The 23,048-nt window shown below is 41.2% G+C and overlaps 1 protein-coding gene across 1 annotated transcript in view; it reads right to left on the bottom strand.

Annotated features, from left to right (window-relative positions):
• Positions 1 to 23,048, bottom strand: part of SH2D2A (SH2 domain containing 2A) — a 277,897-nt gene that overhangs the window by 128,936 nt on the left and 125,913 nt on the right. The window contains exons 2-3 of the mRNA XM_078671386.1: positions 19,314 to 19,537; positions 12,063 to 12,274 (exon numbers count right to left, since the gene is read on the bottom strand). Coding sequence (XP_078527512.1) covers positions 12,063 to 12,274; positions 19,314 to 19,537 — 436 coding nt within the window. The remainder of the gene's footprint in view (positions 1 to 12,062; positions 12,275 to 19,313; positions 19,538 to 23,048) is intronic.

Below are 23,048 nucleotides of genomic sequence, written 5' to 3'. Positions count from 1 at the left end.
AACATCTCGGCAAGTGACTTTATGGATAAAGTCAATGTCCAAGACAGTATTTTGGATTCTCACCTGATTAATCTCATGGCGTGTCAGCGTAGTACTAATGAGTACTGGTACCGTCGTCATGGTGATTTAAAATGTATGCTGAGGAACTTAGGTACTCCCACATGGTTCCTCACTCTGAGCTGTGCCGAGTATGGCTGGGAAGACTTACTTGAATTTCTACGAGAGGCAAATGCTAACGTAGATAACATCGAATTCAAGACACCCGGAGAACTGTGCTCTTTGGATCCAGTCAATGTATGTAGGTACTTCAATCATAGATTTGAAGCTATGATGTCTTTCATCTTGAATAAGAAGAATCCACCTCTTGGAGAGGTGTTGGATTTCTTCTGGAGAAAGGAGTACCAAGCAAGAGGTGCTCCTCATATACATATGTTGCTGTGGATCAAGGATGCACCTAAATTTGGAACGGATCCAGAAGACTCAGTGATGAGTTTCATCCAACAGTATTCTACGTGTGCTGTTCCAAACGCAAAGGAGAAGAAAAGCCTAAGAGAAAAAGTTCTGCGTTTCCAAAGCCATCGATGTGGAAAGTACTGCCGTCGTAAATTCCGAAACAAGGACAAGTTCTACACCAAATGTCGTTTCGGCTTTCCACGACCGGTGATTTCTAAAGGAAGAGTAAACAGTTTGATGTCTTCGCTGCGACATAATGTCATGAAGAAATCACCTAAAAACACATACAATTTGAAGAGGAACGAAGAGTCCAAGTACATCAACGACTACAACCCGGTGATTTTGTCCATGTGGAATGCTAACATGGATATACAGTTTGTGGCTGATAACTGTATGGCTGTGGCTCGGTATGTGACGTCTTACATCACCAAAAAAGAGAAGACAGAATTGAAGGATATGTGGGAGGACATTTCCCATGAAAAGAGCCTCAGCAAGAAGTTGTACAGTTTCAGTCTGAAGATGTTGTCGCATCGAGAAATTGGAGCTTACGAATGCTCTGACCGGTTGTCTTCAGCAAGTCTCTATGCCAAGTCCAGGAGTATCGTTTGGGCGAGTCTTGGTCTTGCTGCAACGCGTAATCGAGTTCTGAAACCTGTGCGGGAAATTGAGTATTTGGCGGAAAAGAAGCCAAACAGTACCGACATTTTGAAGACCAACATGTTGGATACATATTATCCAAATAGAAGCAGTCACCTCGACAATGTTTGTCTGTATGAGGTTCTTCAAAATTACATATTCAAGAGGAACATCAAAGAAGATACTGAGAAAGGAGTGTATGCTGTAATAGGAAGTGAGGGATGTCTGGTCAAGCAAAGAAAATGCCACTTGGTAAACCATCGAAAATTGAGTGGCGAATCTCCTGAAAAAAAGGAGTTTTTCTATTTAGCACTTTTGCAACTTTTCAAGCCTTGGCGTGCAGAAGAGGAACTGCTTGGAGATTTCCTCTGTTACGAAGACTCTTTCAATGCCGCCAAGGAGACCATAGAATGTCCTGCTTTTCCCAAATATGTAGAAATGTTGAATGCGGAAATTGAGCAGGAAGCAACGATTGCAGCCGAGATTGCCAGAGACAGTTCTCAGGACAGTCAGAGTTCTGCTTCATTGAGTCAGGATCCACTAGGAGGACCTGTTATCGAAAATGAAGCTGCCACTGCCATGAATGAAGTGGAAAGAGCCATGGCACATGCTCAGGAGGATGCGGTTAACTTAGAAGAGTTGGAAAGACAACTCAACGTTGAGCAGAGGAAAATATATGACGAAGTTACCATGCAAATTGATCATGGATTAAGTCATGACAAGAAAGAGTGCTCATGTACGTCGTTGAAGCCTGTCCGACTGTACGTGAGTGGAGAAGCGGGAACTGGAAAAAGTTTCCTCATTAAAGCAATTTCATGCTATTTGCAGGAAAGGACAGAGTCATCGCTGTCTTGTGTTGTCACCGCTCCAACTGGACTGGCAGCACATAACATTAAAGGGATTACTTTACATCGTTTACTGATGCTGCCAGTGGAGCATGACAACAAATTACAATATCACAAGCTATCTGGAGATGCTTGTTTTGAAGTTTCAAGAATCTTGAGGAAAATGAAACTTCTTATCATTGACGAAGTAAGCATGGTTTCCAATGTCATGCTTGCCTTTGTGCATTTGAGAATGCAAGAAGTTCTCAAAACAGAGTATGATGTGTTATTTGGTGGCAAACACATCATTGTTTTCGGAGATCTTCTGCAGCTGACACCAGTGAAAGGGCAACCTGTGTTCAAAATGCTCACGCATGAAGATACCAGGAAGTGCCTAGGCAGCATTGGCAACGTCAATATATGGTTAAACTTCAATTATGCTGAACTGCATGAAAATATGCGTCAGGCGAAGGATGAAGTTTACAAGACTATTCTACAAGATGTTAGAATTGGAAAAGTGACCGAGCATGGGAAAGAAGCTTTACATGCACGATTACTGTCAAATTTATATCCAGAACAAGATGTTGTGCCTGAGAATATTTTTCAGAAAATTACTGATAAGAAATCTGGAATATGTTTGATGCCAACTCTTGCAGAATGTGCCAAATTCAACAACAAAATGTTGCATTTAGAAAAGCAAGAGATTGTGAAACTGGAAGCTATTGACAGAGTAGAGCATATGGGATCAACAATTATTTTGTCTGAGAATCTGAAAACAAAATTGGATTCATTAGAGAAGAGTATATCTAAAACTGCAGGTTTTGAAAAGACTCTGAATGTGTGCTTGAACTGCTGTATAATTTTAAGAAGGAATTTACATGTTGAAAGAGGTCTGGTAAATGGATCAATGGGTAATGTTGTTGATTTTGTAAAATACAGAAATAGAGATGGAATTGAATTTTTAAAAATTAAATTTGATGGCATTGAGGAAGTACAGCTAATTGGTCGTTGCTCTGCTAGATTTTTGCTTGTAAAAGACTTATATGTTCGCCGTAAGCAGTTTCCTGTTTGCTTGGCATATGCGGTGACAATCCATAAATCGCAAGGTTTAAGTGTAGACTGTGCATTGGTGAATATTGGCCGTTCTGTGTTCAAGGAGGGTATGGCATATGTGGCATTGTCACGAGTTAGAACTTTATCGGGATTGTACTTGATTGAGTGTGATGTCACAAACATTTGTGCGGATCTAGATTGTGTTAAGGAATACAATAGGTTAAGAAGAGAGTATGCGTCACATTTGCCTCAGTATCCTTTGTTTGAGAAACGTGTGGTAGGCCGGAAACGAAGAAATGTGACCAATACTGGGGAGGTTGTAGCAAAAAGAGGAAAAGTCGATGAACCTAAAATTACAAGCAGAAACAAAAAGGATTCTGTTGAAGATGTTGTTGGTTTTCAATTTGAAAACAGTTCTGGTGTCAACTGCTATGCTAATGTAGTGGTTAATGTTTTGTTTTCTCTAGAAAATGTAAAAGAAGAGATTGTGGTCAATTCTGATCAAAGATTTTGCAGTTTGTTAAATTCTGTGTTAGAGAAATGTAGCACTGATAGAAGAAACATAGAAAGTGTGTCTGAAATTCGAAATCTGTTAGACAGATGTTCAGGCCAAACACAATTCTCTCAAAATATTCAGCAAGATTGTCAGGAGTTTTTAATGTATATGCTTGATGTATTGCATGCTGAAGGTGTAGATGTAGATCAGCTGTTTGGGCTTTCTTATCAATGGCAGCATGACTGCGAGAACTGTATGGTATCAAGTACTACTGGTGTAGACTCAGAAAGATTTATATATTTAACTTTGCCAGACAGTAAATCAGTCTCCTTTAATAAGCTAGTAAAAGCAGCTGATCACAACATGGAGTGTAGCCAATGTAAATCTGAAATGATGTCCACATTATTTATACGAACATATGGCCAGTATGTCATTTTAACGTTCCAACGATGTAGGCCTGATGGAACAAAAGTGACAACTTTAATTAAAAATTTTGTAGCTTCGCAGTTGTCAATATCAGGAAGGACTTTTGTAACTGCAGCAATTATATATCATGACGGCCCTTCAATAACATCAGGACATTGCACAGCTTATTTAAAGTCTAGAAATGGCTGGTCATTCTGCAACGATTCTGTTTTAATTTTCAAAAAAAAATTGCCGTATGACCTTAAAAACTCTTACCTGGTGTTTTTAAAACCAAAATTTTAGGGAAATAATCTTGGGATGTGCTCTGTGGAATTTCAAGAAGTTCTAATGGCTCCTACACAATTTGGCCTTGAGGATAAGTGTAGTTCAGAGACATAAGTTCTAACCATAAGACTGGACGTCATGGAGAAATAAGTGCACTTTGAATGAGTTCAGAAAAACTATTTCTTTTTATAAGCTAATTGAAGCAGCCAATCAAAACATAGAGTAGAGGGAATGTAAGTCTGCAACGCTGTCTACTGTTTTACATTGCTTTGTGATTGAAAGTGATGTAGAGAATTAAATAATTGTAGTAGTCATAGAGTTAGTGTAAGTCTGCTTCATAGTAAGCAGTATCAGTGTCATAGGAAATGTAGAACATGACTGAGCAAGAAGGGGAAGATATTACTATTCCAGGATTGTGAAAATGATCTTCAACATTTTAATTCTGAAAGTTGCGGAAATGCCAAATGACGGGATTGGCTTACAAGAAATCCAAGAGTTATAAATGGGTCTGACAAGATTTGGCCTTGTGGAAACTTGTGGTAGAGAGCAAGAAGTCATTTATTGCATGTAACATGTTTTTAAAAACGATGGAGATTTTCTTTCAGAAAGTGGCGGGCTGAAAGTAATAACAGCACAAAAGAGTGTAAGCTGTTCATAGGACATCCTTTGACGTCATGGAAAGTAAGTTAACTTTAAGGAGTTCTGAATTCTGATTTCTTATGTTGTATGGGTTTTTTAAACACAATCATTTTGATTGTGTTTTTTTTCCCCGCTATTATATGATGAATACCTTCAAGTCACTGTTTTTAGTGAATTTTGATACATTCTGAGAACAGCAAAAATAAACCATTTAACATGTATAATTAATTCTGTACTGTTTGCATTTATGATGTATATGTAGAACTGTGTAGGAGGCATGGAGAAGGTGAGGCTTCTGTAAGTGTCAAAGTTGTTGCATGCAGTGCTGCACTTCTGCGTATTCTTTCATATGCTAGACTACATCTGCACAATGAGATACCTAAGCAAAGGAAACACAAGTGATGTGATTGTGAAATGAGCAAAATAAATTGCACGTATTTCAATTACATCACCTGTGTTTCCTATCATTACGAATCACATTGTGCAGATCAAGTTTAGGTCTGTCCAGGGAAACATAGGAGGTTTGGACTTTGTTCAAGAGTGCAGTGGACATGACTCACTTCATTGGTAGACCTTCACATGTATTATGTCCTCTATTCTCTTCAACAACTCGAAATTTCATCTGCAACCCTGAGTAGGCCTCACCTCAAACAAACCTCTGGATAGGACACATCTTATTGGCATCCTGAAGCAATTATTTAAAATTTTAGTGTCTTGCGACACTTTTCTGAGACAACAGCAATGCAAAAGATGCACCATGTTTTAAGATAGGCCTCACTTCATCTGCATCAAGATACTGTTAGTTTAAAATGTATATCTTTAGGACTGTGTAGGGGGCCTGGAGAAGCAGAAGCTTCTGTAAGTGTCAAAGTTGTTGAAAAACTGTTTGTCCTTCAATCTTTTCCCTTGTCTTTTGTAATTTTTAAATACATGTTTTAATATTTTTGAAATGTTTGTTCTCTCTTTCACAGATTGAAAGTATAAAAACAAAAAGTGAGTAATTTAACGACAATTATAAGGTAAATGCTTTGTACTCTTTTCGTTACATTTCTATCACATTCACCTACTATTAGTTCCACTGCTTCATTTCTTTAACCCTCAGTTTCCTGCCTTTGCTACTTCCCTCATTCCTTTCTCTATTACCTACTTACTCAACTCCTTCCACTCTTTTTCTCAGTCCCTCTCTTCTCATAGTTCCTCACTCTTGTTCACTCACTCCGTCTCTATTACTCTTAGTGTCTTTGACTGATCACTCTATCACTACTTGTTCATAATGCTTTCTCTGTGTAGTTGAAGCACACTAAGGGGCATATTATGAATACAGCCAATAAAATTATTGCTCTTTTTATTGGCAGAAAACTGGTGCAAAAGTGGTTTTAGCGGCAGTTTTCTGCCGCAAAAGCAGCTTTAGCGACACATTTCTGCCAATAAAAGCTGCAAAACTTTTATTGCCTATGTTGATGATATGGCTCTATGTTACTTACATTTCTTTGCTGTTTCAATTAATCTTTTTCTGTTATTTTTTGTTTTCTGTTTTCTATTTTTTCTCTCTGTTATTCCTCATGTTTTAATCTTATTTTGAACATTCACTCACATTCTCCAAGAAACTCTTCTTTGTTAATGTTATACTCTCTTTTTTTTTCTTTCACTTCGTTATCTATTTTGTTTTTCACAATTATACCCTCTTCCGTCTTTTCTTCGGTAAATAGATCTATTAAACAGTATTTCTTCTTTACTCCCTATAGCTGTCTTTCTTTTAACATCACTCTCTGTTTACTTTCCTTATACTTACTCTTTTTTTTTTTTTTTTTTTTTTTGGGTTAGCTCCCGGTCCGCGTACCGGGAAGCTAACCCGGGAGAGAACCAAAAGAAATAGAGCTTGCCAGAGTGCTAAACATTCTAGCAATTTTTTTTGAAAGGGAAGGTAGTTCTGAAAAGAACTTTTTTTTAAATATTTTTGTTGTTTTATATTTTTTTTTATTTTTTGAACATTTTTTGTTTTTTTTGTATTTTTTGAACGATTTTATATTTTTTTTGGTTTTTTTGGGGGGGGGGGAAACAACAAAAAACAGGCGTTGAAAAGGGCTCAACAGGAGCAACAAAAAAAATTACTGGGGGCGGTTAGGGCAATCATGGTGTTCATACGCCAGGTTGAGTGCATTGATGCTCATGTTGCCACACGCTAACAATGCACGACAGTGCATACAAGAGTGTATCATGTGGCCAAAATGTTCTTGTATATTTGGCACAGTTTCCCGTGCCTCTTCTGGTGTTAATGAAATTGGTAATCTTGGTCTGGCCACAGGAGTTGGTCTTGGATTGTCCTGCATATCCCTTATTTCCTCCCAGCTGTAATTTAGTGGATGCTTTCTTGTCATGTGCCTGTGCATTGTGTGATTTCCATAACTATATTTCTTGTCCGTCCCTCTTGATAATTGTTCTTTGCATATGCGGCAGGTGACATACCTCGCATTGACTTTTTTTTGGCCACGAGGGATCGAATAAAACTGCCAGATGAAACTGACTTTCTTTCTGGAAACCCGGGGCACCTCTTCTAAGAACTGTGGTTCTTCTCCCTCCTCATCCATTTCTTCATCTTCCTCCTCAGTGTTGGTAATGACCTGGGGAGGTGGTCCTCTCTTCCCATGAGGAGGTGGAGGTGGTGGTGGGGGTGCACCAGCTGAAGCTACCAATGAAGCCATTTCTCATATAGTAGTAAAGGTCTTCCTCTCACAATGATGAAAGTCAGAGTGAGGAAAGAAGGAGGGGTTTTCATCATTTGGGAAAAACAATACTTCTCAACCAATGAAAAGTGTTATTTTTAGGTCACCTGACCTAGCCTTACATCATTATGAAACCAAAAGTGAAATGAACCAATGAAAAGTGTTATTAACAAGTCACATGACCTGTTATGCTTACGTTACGCGCTCCGGTCCGCGCCCCGGATACCTTCCGGGTCGCTGCGCTTCGCGCCTCGGTCCGCGCCCCGGGGCACTTCCGGGTGCGCTAACGCGGTACGTCACAAGACGCATTACGCGGCAACGCGATACGTCGCGCTTTCACGACGCGCCGCGGATCGCTTCCGGGGAGCTGCGTTTCGCGCCTCGGTCCGCGCCCCGGGGCACTTCCGGGTGCGCTAACGCAGTACGTCATAAGACGCATTACGCGGCAACGCGATACCGTCACTATGTTGATTTCTTACCGGTTCGCGGACCGGGTCGCGGCATTAAATTGAGCTAACGGGAAGCTTCCCGGTTCGCGGACCGGGAGCGAAACAAAAAAAATATTTAAAAAAAATTATTAATAAACATATAAAATATATTTTTGGATTTAAAGAAGAATACATTTTACAGCTATAGATATTAGCTTTTAAAAAACCAATGAAATTCACTGAAAAAACCATAGGTTATAGACCATATATAGTTAGGAATTAGCATTTACAAAACCTTGAAAATTCACTGAAAAAACCATAGGTTATACACCATATATAGTTAGGAATTAGCATTTAAAAAACCTTATTTTACTCACACAAAACCATTGAAATTCCATATATAGTTAGTTGTACTAACTATATATCGCGCACCCGCAATCCACTGCTGATCATGTCACATATTACATCATTCATGACATGGTCAGTGACATCACTGATGACATCACTGATGACATCTCAAATGACATCACTGATGACATCACTGATGACATCTCAAATGACATCACTGATGACATCACTGATGACAACATCCAGTGACTGTATGTTTCTGTAAAGTTAAAATATGTCTTACATATTGAAGAATGAGTGGATGTATAAGTGTCTGAACAAAGGATTTAGTAGGTGCATGACTGACTGTATGAGTGAGTGATTAAATGTGTCTCACTGAGTGCATGGGTTAGTGACTAAACTGTCTTAATTTGTGCATCATTATGTCTGTTGTTCTGTAAACTGCTGCATGTGTTGATCAGTAGCTATATGATTAACTATATGGGTCATTGATTGGTTGCCCAAGTAATTGTATGGGAGACTGAGAGTGTTTATGGGTGGCTGGGAGGTGTATGACTCTCTGCATAGATGTGTGAGCAGTTGATTCACTAGGTGTATGGGTTCAAAAGTGCATGTGGAAACATCTGTATGGGCGGTTGACTGTGTGCATGAGTGCATTGGTGAGTGAATGGATATCTCAGTGCTACATGTCAAAGTAAGTACATATGTAAAACACAGTACATGTGAGAGTTGACATATATAAATAACTGTGCATAAGAGCCAGTGAATGTGTGAGTGGCTGTATGGATCATTGTGAACTTGTATCCAGGATTGTATAAGTGAGTAAATATGTGTTAGTATATGTTTCAATAAGTAAGGTGTGTATAACTGTATAGTTGAGGAAATGGAGGTGTGATTGATTCTTTGCATGACTGACTAGGTGTGTGAGTAACTCCATGGATGAGTGACAGTCTGTGAGTGTCTGTTTTCACTGAGTGTATATAAGGTTATATTAGAGTCTGAAGAGGTTCATCGTATTATCACATGAATGATGTCATCAGTGATGTGATCAGTAATGTCAAATGAGATGTCATCAGTGATGTCATCAGTGATGTCATTTGAGATGTCATCAGTGATGTCATTTGAGATGTCATCAGTGATGTCATCAGTGATGTCATCAGTGATGTCATTTGAGATGTCATCAGTGATGTCATCAGTGATGTCATTTGAGATGTCATCAGTGATGTCATCAGTGATGTCACTGACCATGTCATGAATGATGTAATATGTGACATGATCAGCAGTGGATTGCGGGTGCGCGATATATAGTTAGTACAACTAACTATATATGGAATTTCAATGGTTTTGTGTGAGTAAAATAAGGTTTTTTAAATGCTAATTCCTAACTATATATGGTGTATAACCTATGGTTTTTTCAGTGAATATATCTATATATATATATCTATATATATATATATATATATATCTCTCACGACAACAATGGGGTCCTTCCGGAATCCTTTCTCCCCAGTCAGGTGGCGTCTCTAATTCGGCGGACCACACCAGCCGAAAACGTTAATAATCCACAAGTTTGCTTGCAAGCAAGAGACGCACTCGGAAAATTGCAGCATAAGGGTTTATTTGTCCAACAACACGCTACGCGTTTCGACAATAACTCTTGTCTTGTTCACACGTGACAAAACCCCTGCAGGTAACATATTGATATACACTTTGTGTCAAGTTCATGAGCATAAAGAAAGGATTACCCAGAGCGGTCCTGCTGAAACACAACAGTACAAACTTCCGCCATTTTGGAGTGGTGTACTCAAAACGTAATTGTCAATTGTCAATTACGTTTTGAGTGTATATCAATATGTTACCTGCAGGGGTTTTGTTGGACAAATAAACCCTTATGCTGCAATTTTCCGAGTGCGTCTCATGCTTGTAAGCAAACTTGTGGATTATATATATATATATATATTTATATATAATAACTGTAACAGCACCCCATTAGGGGCATCTTACATGCTGTAGCAACTCCATTTCCTCCACTTGCCATCCCACACCATCTTCAACATCAGCTCCATCATTTAAAAAGCTATCACATCCAGCACCCATGCTTCTCTTTACAGGCAAGCTCACCAACTCTGGTGGTTCTCAGCACATCAAGGCCAGGATAGGATCAGACTGAAGACTAATGAGTGTAAAAAATGAATACAAGACAGCTAGCCTGTTCATCTCTGCCCCGGGATATAAACAACACCCCTGTGTCAATCAGGATCGCCCAACGCTACTCCAATTTAGAAAAGAGTTGAAAACGTACCCCCTTTAAAAAAACACTACAATCACAGTGTCGGCATTGTGGCTGTTGTTACTGTACGGTTAGTGTAACATAGGACATCCAAATGTTTATTTCTTATTAGCAATCACCTTGGCGCAGTTTGACAAAAACTGTACAACACCTTTCAGAGGTTTGACTAAATCCCTAGCTCAGCCTTAAAGAGTTTGTGAAGATCCATCAACGGTAGCAGAAATACTAGAGGTTGAGTCGGAAATGTCATTTCCCTCATTTTACTTGCCTTAGGAAACTTGTTGCTGCAATGTAGTTAAAAAACCAGCTAAAAAGATTTGCAGCAAACTGGAGGACCTAAGCAGCTCATGATCCATATTTGTTTCAAGAAACTAACCAGTGTTTTGTAAAATAATGTACTTTAAAGCAAAGGAAGAGGGCCTAGTGAGCTATACATGTATAGCTATCTCAGACGATAAGAAGCTTTGGTTATAATTATTGAGTAAAACATAAAAACAGTAAAATTCATCAGTTATTGTGAACAATGCAATATTAACTATTCACATGCACTGCTAATGCCCTCACAAATGATAGGGCATGCTGGGAAAAGTTGAAAACCATGCCAATTGACTAGTAGGTGTAAGGCTATTGAGTGACGGTATTGGTCTAAAGCTAGACCCTATAACTAAAGGGGGGAAGAGCTTTAAGCATCAAAGTTTCAGCCTGGCAAAACCCAGTCCTTACACTCCAACTACCTGAATAACAGCCATAGGACACACCCTGTTATTTTATGTTTTGGCAGAGGCATTGAACCTTATGGCAGCCAAGCCATTCACATTTAGTAAGCTGGTTATCTCTGATGTGAGCTCTATCTCAGCAATTTAATTTTCATACTGAGATGTTTATCAAGTTATTGTAATTAATTTCTTGCAAATATATTGGGCCTCATTTCAAGTTTGGCGGAGTGGGAGTACCACCTTTTAGTGGTGAGCGCCTGCCCACCAAACTTGCCGTTTCTCCACTCTATTCAGTCATGGGAAGTGTGAGGTTTACACTGGCACAGCCTCACCTGGCTCCTCTGACCTAAGCCTTTGACATGGTGGCCTACCCAGAAAATAATTTCTCATTTTGGAAGTTTTCTTTAATCTAAAATGTTTGCTGAACTGGTGCTTTAAACAAGGCAACACCTTGGCAACTTTTAACTGCAATAAAGGGAGCCTTCTTCACAGCCTAGAGATCCCGCCAGGCATGGATCTCTAAATTAAGTGGCTGCTTCTGTGCCAGGGCAGCAGAGGCCATGGCCTTGTCCAACCTTGTAGACCTGTATCCAGTCCACCAGGGTCTAAATGACCCTTTTGGTTTACACTCAATATGAGACTCTGTAAAATCGTCTGACTACCAGATCTGCTTTAAACTGATTGCTGAAATCTGCAAAATCAAAGAAAATGTTTTTACGGAATTAGGGTTGCATCAACGCAAAGGAAGGTAATTTCATTTTCTCACCTTCTTGTGACGAATCCATGGAACCATTCTGGTTTCTCTCCGTCCTGTAGAATTTTGATCTCCTGCGACTCCTTGAACCATCGCTCGGTCTCTGCTTGGAACTCAGCTAGGGATTCTGCCGGGATTAGTGCTGATGTGGTTCCCTTCGCTGGATCCTCCCTGTCACAAACCTGTGAATCCACATGGCCTGCCCACCAAGGAGTGCATGTGAACTAAATCAATAAACAGAAAGTTATCTGGTTTCAGTCCTGTGTTCCTCTTTTATTCCTAAAGACAAACTGACCGTTGGAAATATAGAGATATTTCCAGAGCATATAGGGACCTTAAAAACCACATGGGTCAGGCAAATTGTAAATAATGACAGGCCGAAGAAAAGAGGCTAGACATGACATTGATGAAACATAAAGGATGCAACACACACGATTAACAACAGAAAAGATCCAGAGCTCCCAGTAACCAGAGGTTGTCATGGAATTCCTGAACTATGCAGCACCTGCTACGAACAATTTAAGTACATCAGAGATCCAGAAAGATCCTAGCATGAGATTACACATAATAGAGAATTTAAATAAGAAACAAAAGGAATAACTAAACAAGGCAATCATTTTGATTACTTGCAACTTTACAGCTCTTCTATCAGAACCTTCACCATCAATAGGAGCAGGGGACCTACAAATGAACCTGGCTCGGAGGAGTAGACAAGCCTTGTACCCATTCCCGTGGACCTCCAACTTGCGGCCCAGCTAAATTACTCAACACATGTACCATTGTTCATCACCATCTCTTAAAACTGATAACGCTACACCTCTCTACACAATACTTACTCAAAAAACCACCTCAGGCATTTCTATAACACTCCTGGAAACTGCCACTACAGCTACACTGCTTAAGAGAAATGTCCTCAAACTAATCCAGTCTTCAACTTGCACCTTCACATTTTAACTGCTCTATGCCTTGCATAATCAGATGCATGCTGGCCACAGGGCTGGAATGGCCTTTTGTGCAGTCTGGCACAGCCAGCCGGAATTACTTGAAATGCCCAATGTGAAGGCGGGTTTGTTTTTTGTACCGTTGGACTTGCTCTTTCAAGCTGGCCCATCGAGAGTGCCAGATGGCCAAACTGCCTGATGGGTCAGTCCAACACTGGGAATCATTTTGACAACTTGAGATAAAAAGAAACTCCTATGGTTCTATGTATGCCCAACTCTTTGATGCATTCCATCTCTACTTCTTCCTTGATAATCCTATCTGCCTCTTCTACTAGCTTTTAGGGTAAGGATCATATAGAGCCACCCTCTTATAAACAACTACAACTGTTTTTTTTAATTATTTGCATCAGCTGCAAATGAAACTCTTCACACGTAAAAGTTAGTAACCTTCTTGATCGGATGTGTTACTATAAACTGATACTTTACCCACTTTGAGATGCAATGTACTAAAAGAATTATAATTATAATAGATTATGGTAAGACTAACAAGCATTTGCAATGCAATCGGTCTCGCCTTTGGGACCTTATATGTATTTAGCTATGCAGCACATTAGCCTGGGTGCTGAAACATCTACTGTTCTTTAACATGGAGGGACACGCCAGGTATGGGAACACATGGAACGAAATATTGCCTTATAGCGGAAAATAGTATAGTCCAAAGCTCTGTTTTTAATATAAAATCAGGGACTTCGGTAGTCATGTCACTGAAAATACAAGATTTGACAAAAATATTATTGTCTACGGGTGCTTGTGGAAGACAATTTTTATAGACTGGAATCTAGAAAATGCTAAATTAATTCTGGTATTTTACTGACCTCTGCTGGTCGTTTTCTATCAAGAAAGTTAAATAGAGGCAGTTGAACAGAAAAAAAAGTCCCTACGTGGAAGCAGACAAGTCCTAGGGCTGATCTCCAAAGCCCACATAGTACATACACATATAAGTATATAATACGTATATACTAAATTATATATACTAGAGGTCTTGAATGCTCAACCTTAAAATGACCTCCCACAAATGATGGCCCATATTCTCCAAGGAGTTCTAGATATTGACTAGGACACAAAGGAATTTCAAATGTACAGACATGTTCCTTGAATAAAAACCCAGAAAACTTTTTGACAAACAGCTACTCAAGCCTAAGCAAGTCACAAAAAAAATGAAATATGTATTTTGGTAGTAAAACATACATGGCTACTATGTTCCACCGTGAACAACTTACTGTCAGCCCTTCATGTGCCACACACCTACAACTGCGAAGCAAAAACGTACGCTGAACAAATAACTTTGTTTTTTCTATTTGTCTTATTTTTCCCATTGCCTTTGCTTTGACCACTTTTTAGCTACAACTCGCATGCTGTTTTTCCACTCCCTTTCAGAAGCAGCTTTTCGACAAAGGAAACATAACAATTAGTGCCAAAACGCAAAACCATAAGGGGCACATTTTAAAAATCTGTTCTCCATAACAAATATCTTAAATGCTCAAAATCACACAAATACGCCTAGGCTTGCCTCTTAATCGTAGAATAATTTTCTTTAATCTGTTTATTAATGTTCCAGGGACAAATGCTATAATATGCAAAACCCCATAAATATAACCGAGATAAGAACCCACCACGGCCCAGAAATGGATACCTGCAGTAAACACACACTCCACACTAAAGAGCTTAAGAGCAGAATCTAGCAGAATCGTCTTCTTATTTTTGTTTCTGCTCCTGTCCTGCATAAACATCGCCCCTTCATGGAGTTAGATTTTGAGGTTCATATTAAGTACATAAATCCTTGAATTATACCTTGCATAAAATTCACAGAGACCTAAAAACTGTTTTGGGGTGTTGTGCTTGACTGATTGCCTCGATCAAATCAGATATAGTGGTAGCTTTTACTGAGGCAATAGTATAAACCAAATATTCAACAGTAGAACATAAACATTAATATTTCTCATGCTTGACTTTCCTCTACCTTTGCTTAAAGATTCTTAAAACGTCTCCCTGGAAAGATGTATTCCTCTTATAGTGTCAGTGGCAACCAATATATTGTTCTGCAACGGTTTACCCTCCCACGCCTTCCCACATTAGAAATAACTGAGCATTTGTAACAACCAGTAGATGCTACACCGACATGTAACAGGAAATAACTGAAGGCACCATTAGGGTTAATATGGTTTAATTCCAGATCAATTCTTTACTTTAATCTCCTGGATCTTAGAAGGGGTGTCAGACTTCTAGGATGATCTCAGATCTGCACACAAGCTGAAATCTCCTGTTCTGCTTGCCATAACAGTCCGTGAAAATCATAAATAAACCATTGTCTGCTGTTCTGACGCATGGGAAGCCTGAATTTGTCATAACCTCAAATATCGTCCACTGAGTGTTAATCTCGCACACAGATGCCATTCCCGGTGCTCTTTCCTCAAAAATATCAGAGATAAAGTCAGCACCAAGTTACTCACAGGACTCTCTCCGGATAATCCTTCTGCACAACACTAATCTAGTAATTTCTACCCAAGCTCCTGCACACATTGGCCGTACAGTAACTTTGTAGTTACTACGGGCCAGATTCACAGAATGAATTTAAGACTAAATCCTAAACGTACTACTTTTGGTATGCACTTATTACTTTTGGTATTCACAGAATGCACTTACCACTTTTGGTATTCACAGAATGCATTTACGACTACTAACTTTATGTCCGCACTCGAGCCGGAAATTCTGGCCCGGAGGCTGGGCTTCCGGCTTGGGGGCGGAGCTTGTGGCCTGGAGGCAGAGCTTGCGGCTTGGAGGCAGAGCTTGCGGTTTGGAGGCAGAGCTTCCGGCTCGGAGGTGGGGATTTAGCCATGGCTGAAATCTCCACCTCTGGGCCGGAAGCTCCGCCTCTGGGCCGCAAGCTCCGCCTCCAAGCCACAAGCTCCATCTCTGGGCCGGAAGCTCCGCCTCCGGGCCGGAAGCTTTGCCTCCGGGCCAGGATTTCCAGCCCGAGTGCGGACGTAAAGTTAGTAGTCGTAAATCCATTCTGTGAATACCAAAAGTAGTAAGTTCAATCTGTGAATACCGAAAGTAGTACGTTTATTCTGTGAATGCCAAAAGTATTAAGTGCATTCTGTGAATACCAAATAGTAGTACATTTAGGATTTAGTCTTAAGTTCATTCTGTGAATCGGGCCCTACATATTCTACATATGGCAGGCCAAGGTTTTGCATTAGACTCATGACAAATAAATCCACGCATATTACATCAGCCGTTCTCCAGGGCCCCACCACTAACGTAAGAAAACGTGGGGTTTGTCACACAACCTTACTAGGCCATTTTCACATTTCTTTTTTAAGAGCAGAAACATCTCACAAAGCACTGTCCCCTTAATTTAACAGTAGTTCAGCAGCATTGAATGCTCCATTACCTTGCCTTGAAAAATAATGTCTTTAGTTGGAACATTTTTACAATAAAGGGGGCACTGCAGAATATTCTTAGTGAAGCATTGGGCAAATAACCGTTCACTGGTATATTGGTGGCTAAGCCTCTGAACTTACGAAGACACAGCCAGCATCCTCAAAGCAGCAGTGTGACTGTGTTATGGTTTCATGACTCTTCTAACTCTGGTGAAGAAGCTGCAGCATTCCCCCACAGCACTTGATCAAAAAGAATTTGAGGCGAAGAATTTTTTTTCCATTGTAGGGCACCCCAAATAAAGAACTGAACTTCCCGGACACACATGGAGGAAAAGTGCAGACAGCCCAGAAGTTACTTGGCAGGTCACCAACCAGCAATGCAAACTTCCCACAAAAGGAATTTGAGAGAAATTCAAATGCAAACCTAGAATGGACTCTTAATTTTAACTTAAACTATTGCTGTCACAAAGCATATCTTGAAACAACTTTAGTCAGGCTCCCACATAGTTCCAGATACTACCCGGTCAGCGAGGTGTGTGTTGACTATGACAGATGCATGTTCAGTTGGTGTTTACAGCTACAAGCACGCCCACAGTGACGATAAGGTGGCACAGCGGCATGACTGCTTAGCGTCTGATGGAGGTCCTATGTCAGCATCTTACGGGTTTCTTACAGTTTGTATAGCACCACACATGATAAAAACCGATTCATCGTGCTCAACTGAACAACACAGTACATGTTTAGGACAACGTCTGGTCTGTAAGTTAGAAACAATGTGGATGGATGCAAGGAGTGGTGCACAATGCAGCATTCCTTATTATCTCCTCTTACATCATACACGCTTAGTAGAACGTTGGATTGAATAGGTAAGCTATCACAAGCTTCTTAAAACTAAGAAAACCTATTCTTCCCAGACAAATGGGTTCAGGCTTTTCAAGAGTCGTGGGTTCTCGACAGTCGCGGCCGGTACAGGTAAGACCGGTGAGGCCGGAACCGCTCCCCCCCACCCGACCCCACTGTCGCACCACTCTTACCTGCATGGGCTGTTGCTGGTTCTGGATCCTCCAATGAGCTACCTCAGTGAGTTTGTATACTGAAGTTGTATTGCAGGGGCAAGTAAGAGGTGGATCACTTGTTCTTGGATGGGGTGGTAATGAAAACACACTTTTGGGTAGGAGCCATGCTCTTTGAAGCAGTTGACCATGTGCATGATACAGATGTTTAGATTTGGTCCTGGTTTTGACTGGAAATGCTGGAGTGAGGTCAACATTGGGTTTGCAAGCAGTTGTTATGGCTCACCTCATTCCGCTCCGTGATTAGCTTGGAGTAGGGAGAGGATGTTTGGGATACAGAAATTTGAAAGTTGACACCTTTGCCAATCCCTTCAATTTATGATGCAGAGATGTGTTCTGAATCAGCAATGATTACCAAATGTTTAATTTCTATTTCTGGAACTGAGATTGGACAGTGGCTTGTTGCCTAATCCAGTCAAAGGTAATCAGAGTGCACCCTCTGTCAGAACTAGTTCAGTGTTCACTCTCTTCAAGCAAAGTGAGTAAGCATATTACTCTATGATACTTACTCTAATTTGTCCCAATTCTCTTTCCATACTTAGCCACCAGTCTCTACTGACCCTGTTAGAAGATTGGGCATGAAAGATGGGGCCAACGTACCTTCTCACCTTCACTTCTTTTTCTTGATACTTTATAAGACCACATGCAGAAAAGGCCAAATCAATACGACAGATCTGGACTCTCATTTCCGTTCCCTTTTCAAATGTATGTAAATTAAGGCCACTACAGAGTGACCCTTTAGGGTGCTAGCTGTGTGTTTTCTGTTCTCACCACCAGATTTTTCTGGATGTAACAGTCAGGAAAAGAGACATTACACACTCCACTCCATGGGGGTGAAGGGGTGGGGGAGGCAAGGTATTATCTTTTATCCAATTGGCCCTACTCTGCAAGTGTGTTGGAGAACATTTTCCATTGATGAACAAAGCCAACACGAGCTCCCTTGACAGAAAGTGTAAGGCCCACTTATCTCTAAATGAGGCGGGCGGACCAAGGTTCTGGCAGACAGGGTACTCTATCGCATTTGCTTCCAAACTGTAAATTTGTACTGGTTCTTGTCTATGTACTGGTTCTTGTTGAGCGCATATATCCCCCTAAGGGTCTCATAGCGCTTTGCCGAAACCCAGGAGTAGACACGAAAGATAACTGGAGAAGAAAGTAAATTTAAAATAACCAAGTCTTAAGGGACCTACGAAACTTCTTGTGGTCTATCTCAGTACGAAGGTGCAGTGGCAGGGAGTTCCAGAGAGTGGGAGCTAGTTTTGAAAATGATCTACTGCAGTACTTAACTGTTCGAACCTTCGGGATTTTTAATAGATGTTTATTATCAGAGCGAAGCGTTCTTGTTGGCTGATACATTTTCAGTTTGTTAGCCAGGTAATGGGGATCCTGTCCATTGAGAGTTTTATGGACAAGAATTTAAATTTAAATCAAATGTACCGATTTATATATAGGTATGCATAGATTTACTTTCCTTAGCTTGATATCTGGATACTTTGAAGAAACGTATATCATCAATGTACATTGATTTGGAGTTAATATTATTAAATCTATATTTGCTTATAACTACTTACCTCAATGGCAATTGTTGCTATTTTTAGAAGTTGATCATTTACTTGACATTGTGAAACAATGCCTTAGTCTGTTATGAAATGTATGCCTTATATAGCCCGGTGTTATCGTATTGCTCCTGCTATACCAGCTATTGAAACATGAGCTTCCTCATGTACCACTCACTAAAATAAGACCAAAACTACATGGATCTCCATTCAGAGCACAGAAAGTGATTGAATTATGTTCTTGACTTACCTTTATGTGTTTCAGTGTTGACTGGGCACCCTCAGAGCAGCATGTCAACTTATTCTCAGGAACTGAATGGACTCCATCACTGATAGACTTTCGAGTTTTCACTGGTTGGCTTTGTTGGGAGTGGGTATGAATCTCCTTGTGCTGGTTACAAATATTTGGCAGGCCTTTGAGAGACATCGGATTATTGAGAATGTGACTGTCGTGCCCACTGTCAAGAATTGTTCCTGCAGCGAAGAACAAACCATATTTTATTCTCAGAGTATAGTCAAACTGTTAGAAATTTCCCCTAACAAATTGTACTCTGAGTGCTGCCAAGCATTCAATTATTGCTTATGTGTGACAAATCTTCCTGGAATTTGTTTGTGCTACATTTAAGACACGCTTGCATTAACTTCCACAGATAACATGCTACGGATAGACTTATATCTTCGTTGTGGCATGTCACTGTCCAGTATTACAGTGCCTGGTAGCTGTTATACTGATCACCGGGTGTCTCTTGTGGTGAGAGGAGTAGGTGGCATCACTCTCTGCTTCAGAAGAACCCAAGCCCAAGAAACCCAAAGCTCTAGGAAGCAATATGGAGAATGATGACGAAATGAGTAAAATATACTTATAATTTCTGGGATCTTGATGGGGGTGAGGTGTTTAAGAGCACGCCGGAGTTAATAGCTTAGACTGGGAGCATCATGGTGTGACTGTGGATATGGCAAAAGCTGAAATAGGGAAAACACACAATCCCCTCTAAGAGTAGGAGATGAGTTTGGCAGCCTTGAGACTTGGATTTGTAACCCGGATGTGTACTCTTCGAGGTGTGTGCTGGCTCATCGTAGGAGGAAATTACAAGTTGCAAACTGGGCAGTGTAGGATTACTGGGATCAATCCCACGTAGGAAGAAGTTCTGGCGGTGGAGGGCAGCCAGAACAAAATCAGCCATGGAACACTGTAGGGAAGGAAGGTGGGGTCTCGCTTGCATAGTAGTGTAAAGAGTAATGGATGGGAGGAGACTGGATGTAAGTACATCATGGATTGGGTTAGAAGAGGGGATGGAGGGGAAGGAGAACTAGATCCAAACAGGGAAATTCAGGAGAACAAAAAGTTGATGAGAGACAGAGACCATAATTTAACCTGGGGCCTTTTTATCCTATCAAGACCTTGCAGGTACTGGTTGAGTAGGAAAAGGGCAACTCCACAGAACCCATTGACGAAGTGCTAGAAAACAATCAGCATAATGAAATGGAAACACATTATACACATTAATCAAAAGTGGAAAAAGACATACCAGACGCTATGAATATTTTAGCCATGAAAGCCTTTTGACTGGCATTACCGAATCTTGATTTCAAGCACCTTGGTGGAAATATTTATTTTTACCTTGGAACGTGTTGCCTTTACATAAAGTGTCATTCTCGTTCTGTTTGTGGTGTAAGGCTCTTACGTCACTTTTGATTAGGAATAGATTGCATTTCAAGGTTGCTTTGCATTGTTAGATAAAGATGTCCTAGAGATGTGGGGCGAATCGACTTCGTAATTTTTGGCAGAAGCCAGTTCAAGTAAATACAATCTGTTCTGTAGTCCCTCAGTGTTTAGATACCACAGCTTCAGGCTTCCCACTTCAGTGCAGCAAGACCTCAATTAAAATTAGGATTGGATGGCAGTACTTTGAGGAGGCTCTCAGAAATCGGATTTGGAGTTTTTCGATCCCCGTTGAGCACAAGGAATTATCAGACGGTCAGTCAGGTAGAAGGGTCTGAGAGTGGAAGCTGAGCAGAAGCGTTCATGGCCATAGCCCGGATGTCATTCAGATAGAAAAGGTGAGCAGGTTTTAGACCACGTGACTTTCAAATAGAAGGCTTTACAGTTCCTTTTTAGGTCTCGGCCTGATCGAGCGCATGCGCTGGCCTGGCCGAGACATTTAGTAGCTGCTTTGAAAAGTGCTACTTTCCTGGCGACCAGCTTACTATCACGCGCACAAGAGTGCGTGCGCATGCGTGTAATAGCAAGCTGGTGGCCGGCAAGATAGCACTTGCGGTGACGCGCGTGCGCACCACTCGGGTCACTACTCTTTTTTTGTTTTTTTTATTTCATTTCGCGGCCGCGCAGCTTTACTTTTACGGCCGCGCGGCCAATACTTGTATTTTTTGTATTCCGAGGTGACATTTCAGTGAGGGGGAAGGCGTCTTTAAATAATGAAAATCCCAAATCATTATATGAATAAAGTATGAATATACAAAATTAGCACTGCTTTCACTAATCGTTAGAAAACCAAACATCAAACAAATGAGAAGGAGAGGTCCTGTTCAGCCCCAGGCCAATGTAAAAAGCTACTTTTAGTTTTAAGTTTCTTGCGAGATTTCCTATGCTCCCCTAGGCAATGGTTTGTGTGTATCAGACTGGTCCTCCAAAGAGAGATTTCAGCTTTGGTCCACATTGAGTTCACTGTGGTGCATGCTGAGTTCGCCATGGTCCGTGTTCATCAGAAAGTCTCGTAAACGCGGGTCGCAGCTGTCCGTGGTTGTATCATGTTTGAGAGACCCAGTGCTACCGGAAGCCTGACATCGACCCTGGCTTCTTATGAAATGGCGGCACCCATACTCAGACTATGCGTGTTACAGTGAGTCTCAAACGAGGCTGGCAATGCTATGATTTAAATGTCTATAGTGTGCCTTTTCCTTTTAAGACGTTATCAGTGAAGGTACATATATAGTTAGTTTGCTGGCTAGCTATACATTCTGAATAGTTTCTCATTCTAATAGTTGCTGGTTAGAAATGAAAACTGAAATGTACCCCATTGGTAAAGGACATAAAATAAAATGATGTAGTCAACAGGTACATACTCATGCTTGCCCAGACCCTATATTCAGCATGCCCAACCCCCAATACGTGCACTTCGATCATTGCGTTTTCCTGCCATTCTTTCTGCTGTTCTCGTGTCTGTTGAGAACATTGCCTGGCGGGGGATGTATCCAGTGACTCTTAGATTGATGGGCGAGGCAGGAGTCCGCGAGCTTGCCATGGCCAACTGCCTGGAGCTGAGAAGAGCCGGCAGCAAGTCCGCATGATGTGCGAGGCAGGAGTCCGTGAGCTGGCCAGCTGCCTGGAGCTGGGAAGAGCAGGCAGCAAGTCCGCAGCGAAGAAGCGATGGCGGCCCCTCTGCAGGCGTTATGGCGCCTCACAGAGGTCCAAGGAATGAAGCTGGAACCATCTGACGCCCTGACCTTGTCAGTTCTCATGAGCAGCGGGTACAGGCCATTCGCTGGCAGGATGCGATTAGCGGCCTAATGGGTGCAAGCGCGCCTCTCGCAGGCGTTGGCGGGGAGTGGGAGGCGTCGTAATGATCTGACAGCCTTCCAGTGCACAGCCAGACCGCTCGGGCCCGCATGGCTTCACACATGTGGGCAGCTCGCCTTGGCACTCTAGTGGGCATCAAGTCATCGTTAGAGCCCCGGCTCGTCCCGGCTAATGAACCAGTAGGCCCATTGCACACCCCAAGCATCTTGGTTACTTTTCGCAGTGAAAAGGTTGAAAAAACCTCCGTCCTCACCCCACACACGCAAGGTTTCCGTGCAGTATCTCTGGAGAAAAACAAAACAATTAAAGCGTTAAGAGACATTTTAGGAGCTCGCGACAGTGGCACCAGCCTTCCCGCGCTCTGCAGCAGGACGACTCTAATTGTTTCATTAGGAAGACTTAACGCGCCTGAAGAATCAGAAAGGCTTCAGTGTGGGCAAGAGGAAA

The sequence above is a fragment of the Lissotriton helveticus genome, chromosome 12, assembly GCF_964261635.1.
Source record: "Lissotriton helveticus chromosome 12, aLisHel1.1, whole genome shotgun sequence".
In the NCBI taxonomy this organism is placed as follows: Eukaryota; Metazoa; Chordata; class Amphibia; order Caudata; family Salamandridae; genus Lissotriton; species Lissotriton helveticus.
The sequence above is the reverse complement of the archived record's forward strand: the minus strand, read 5'-3'. Positions and strand labels throughout refer to the sequence as shown.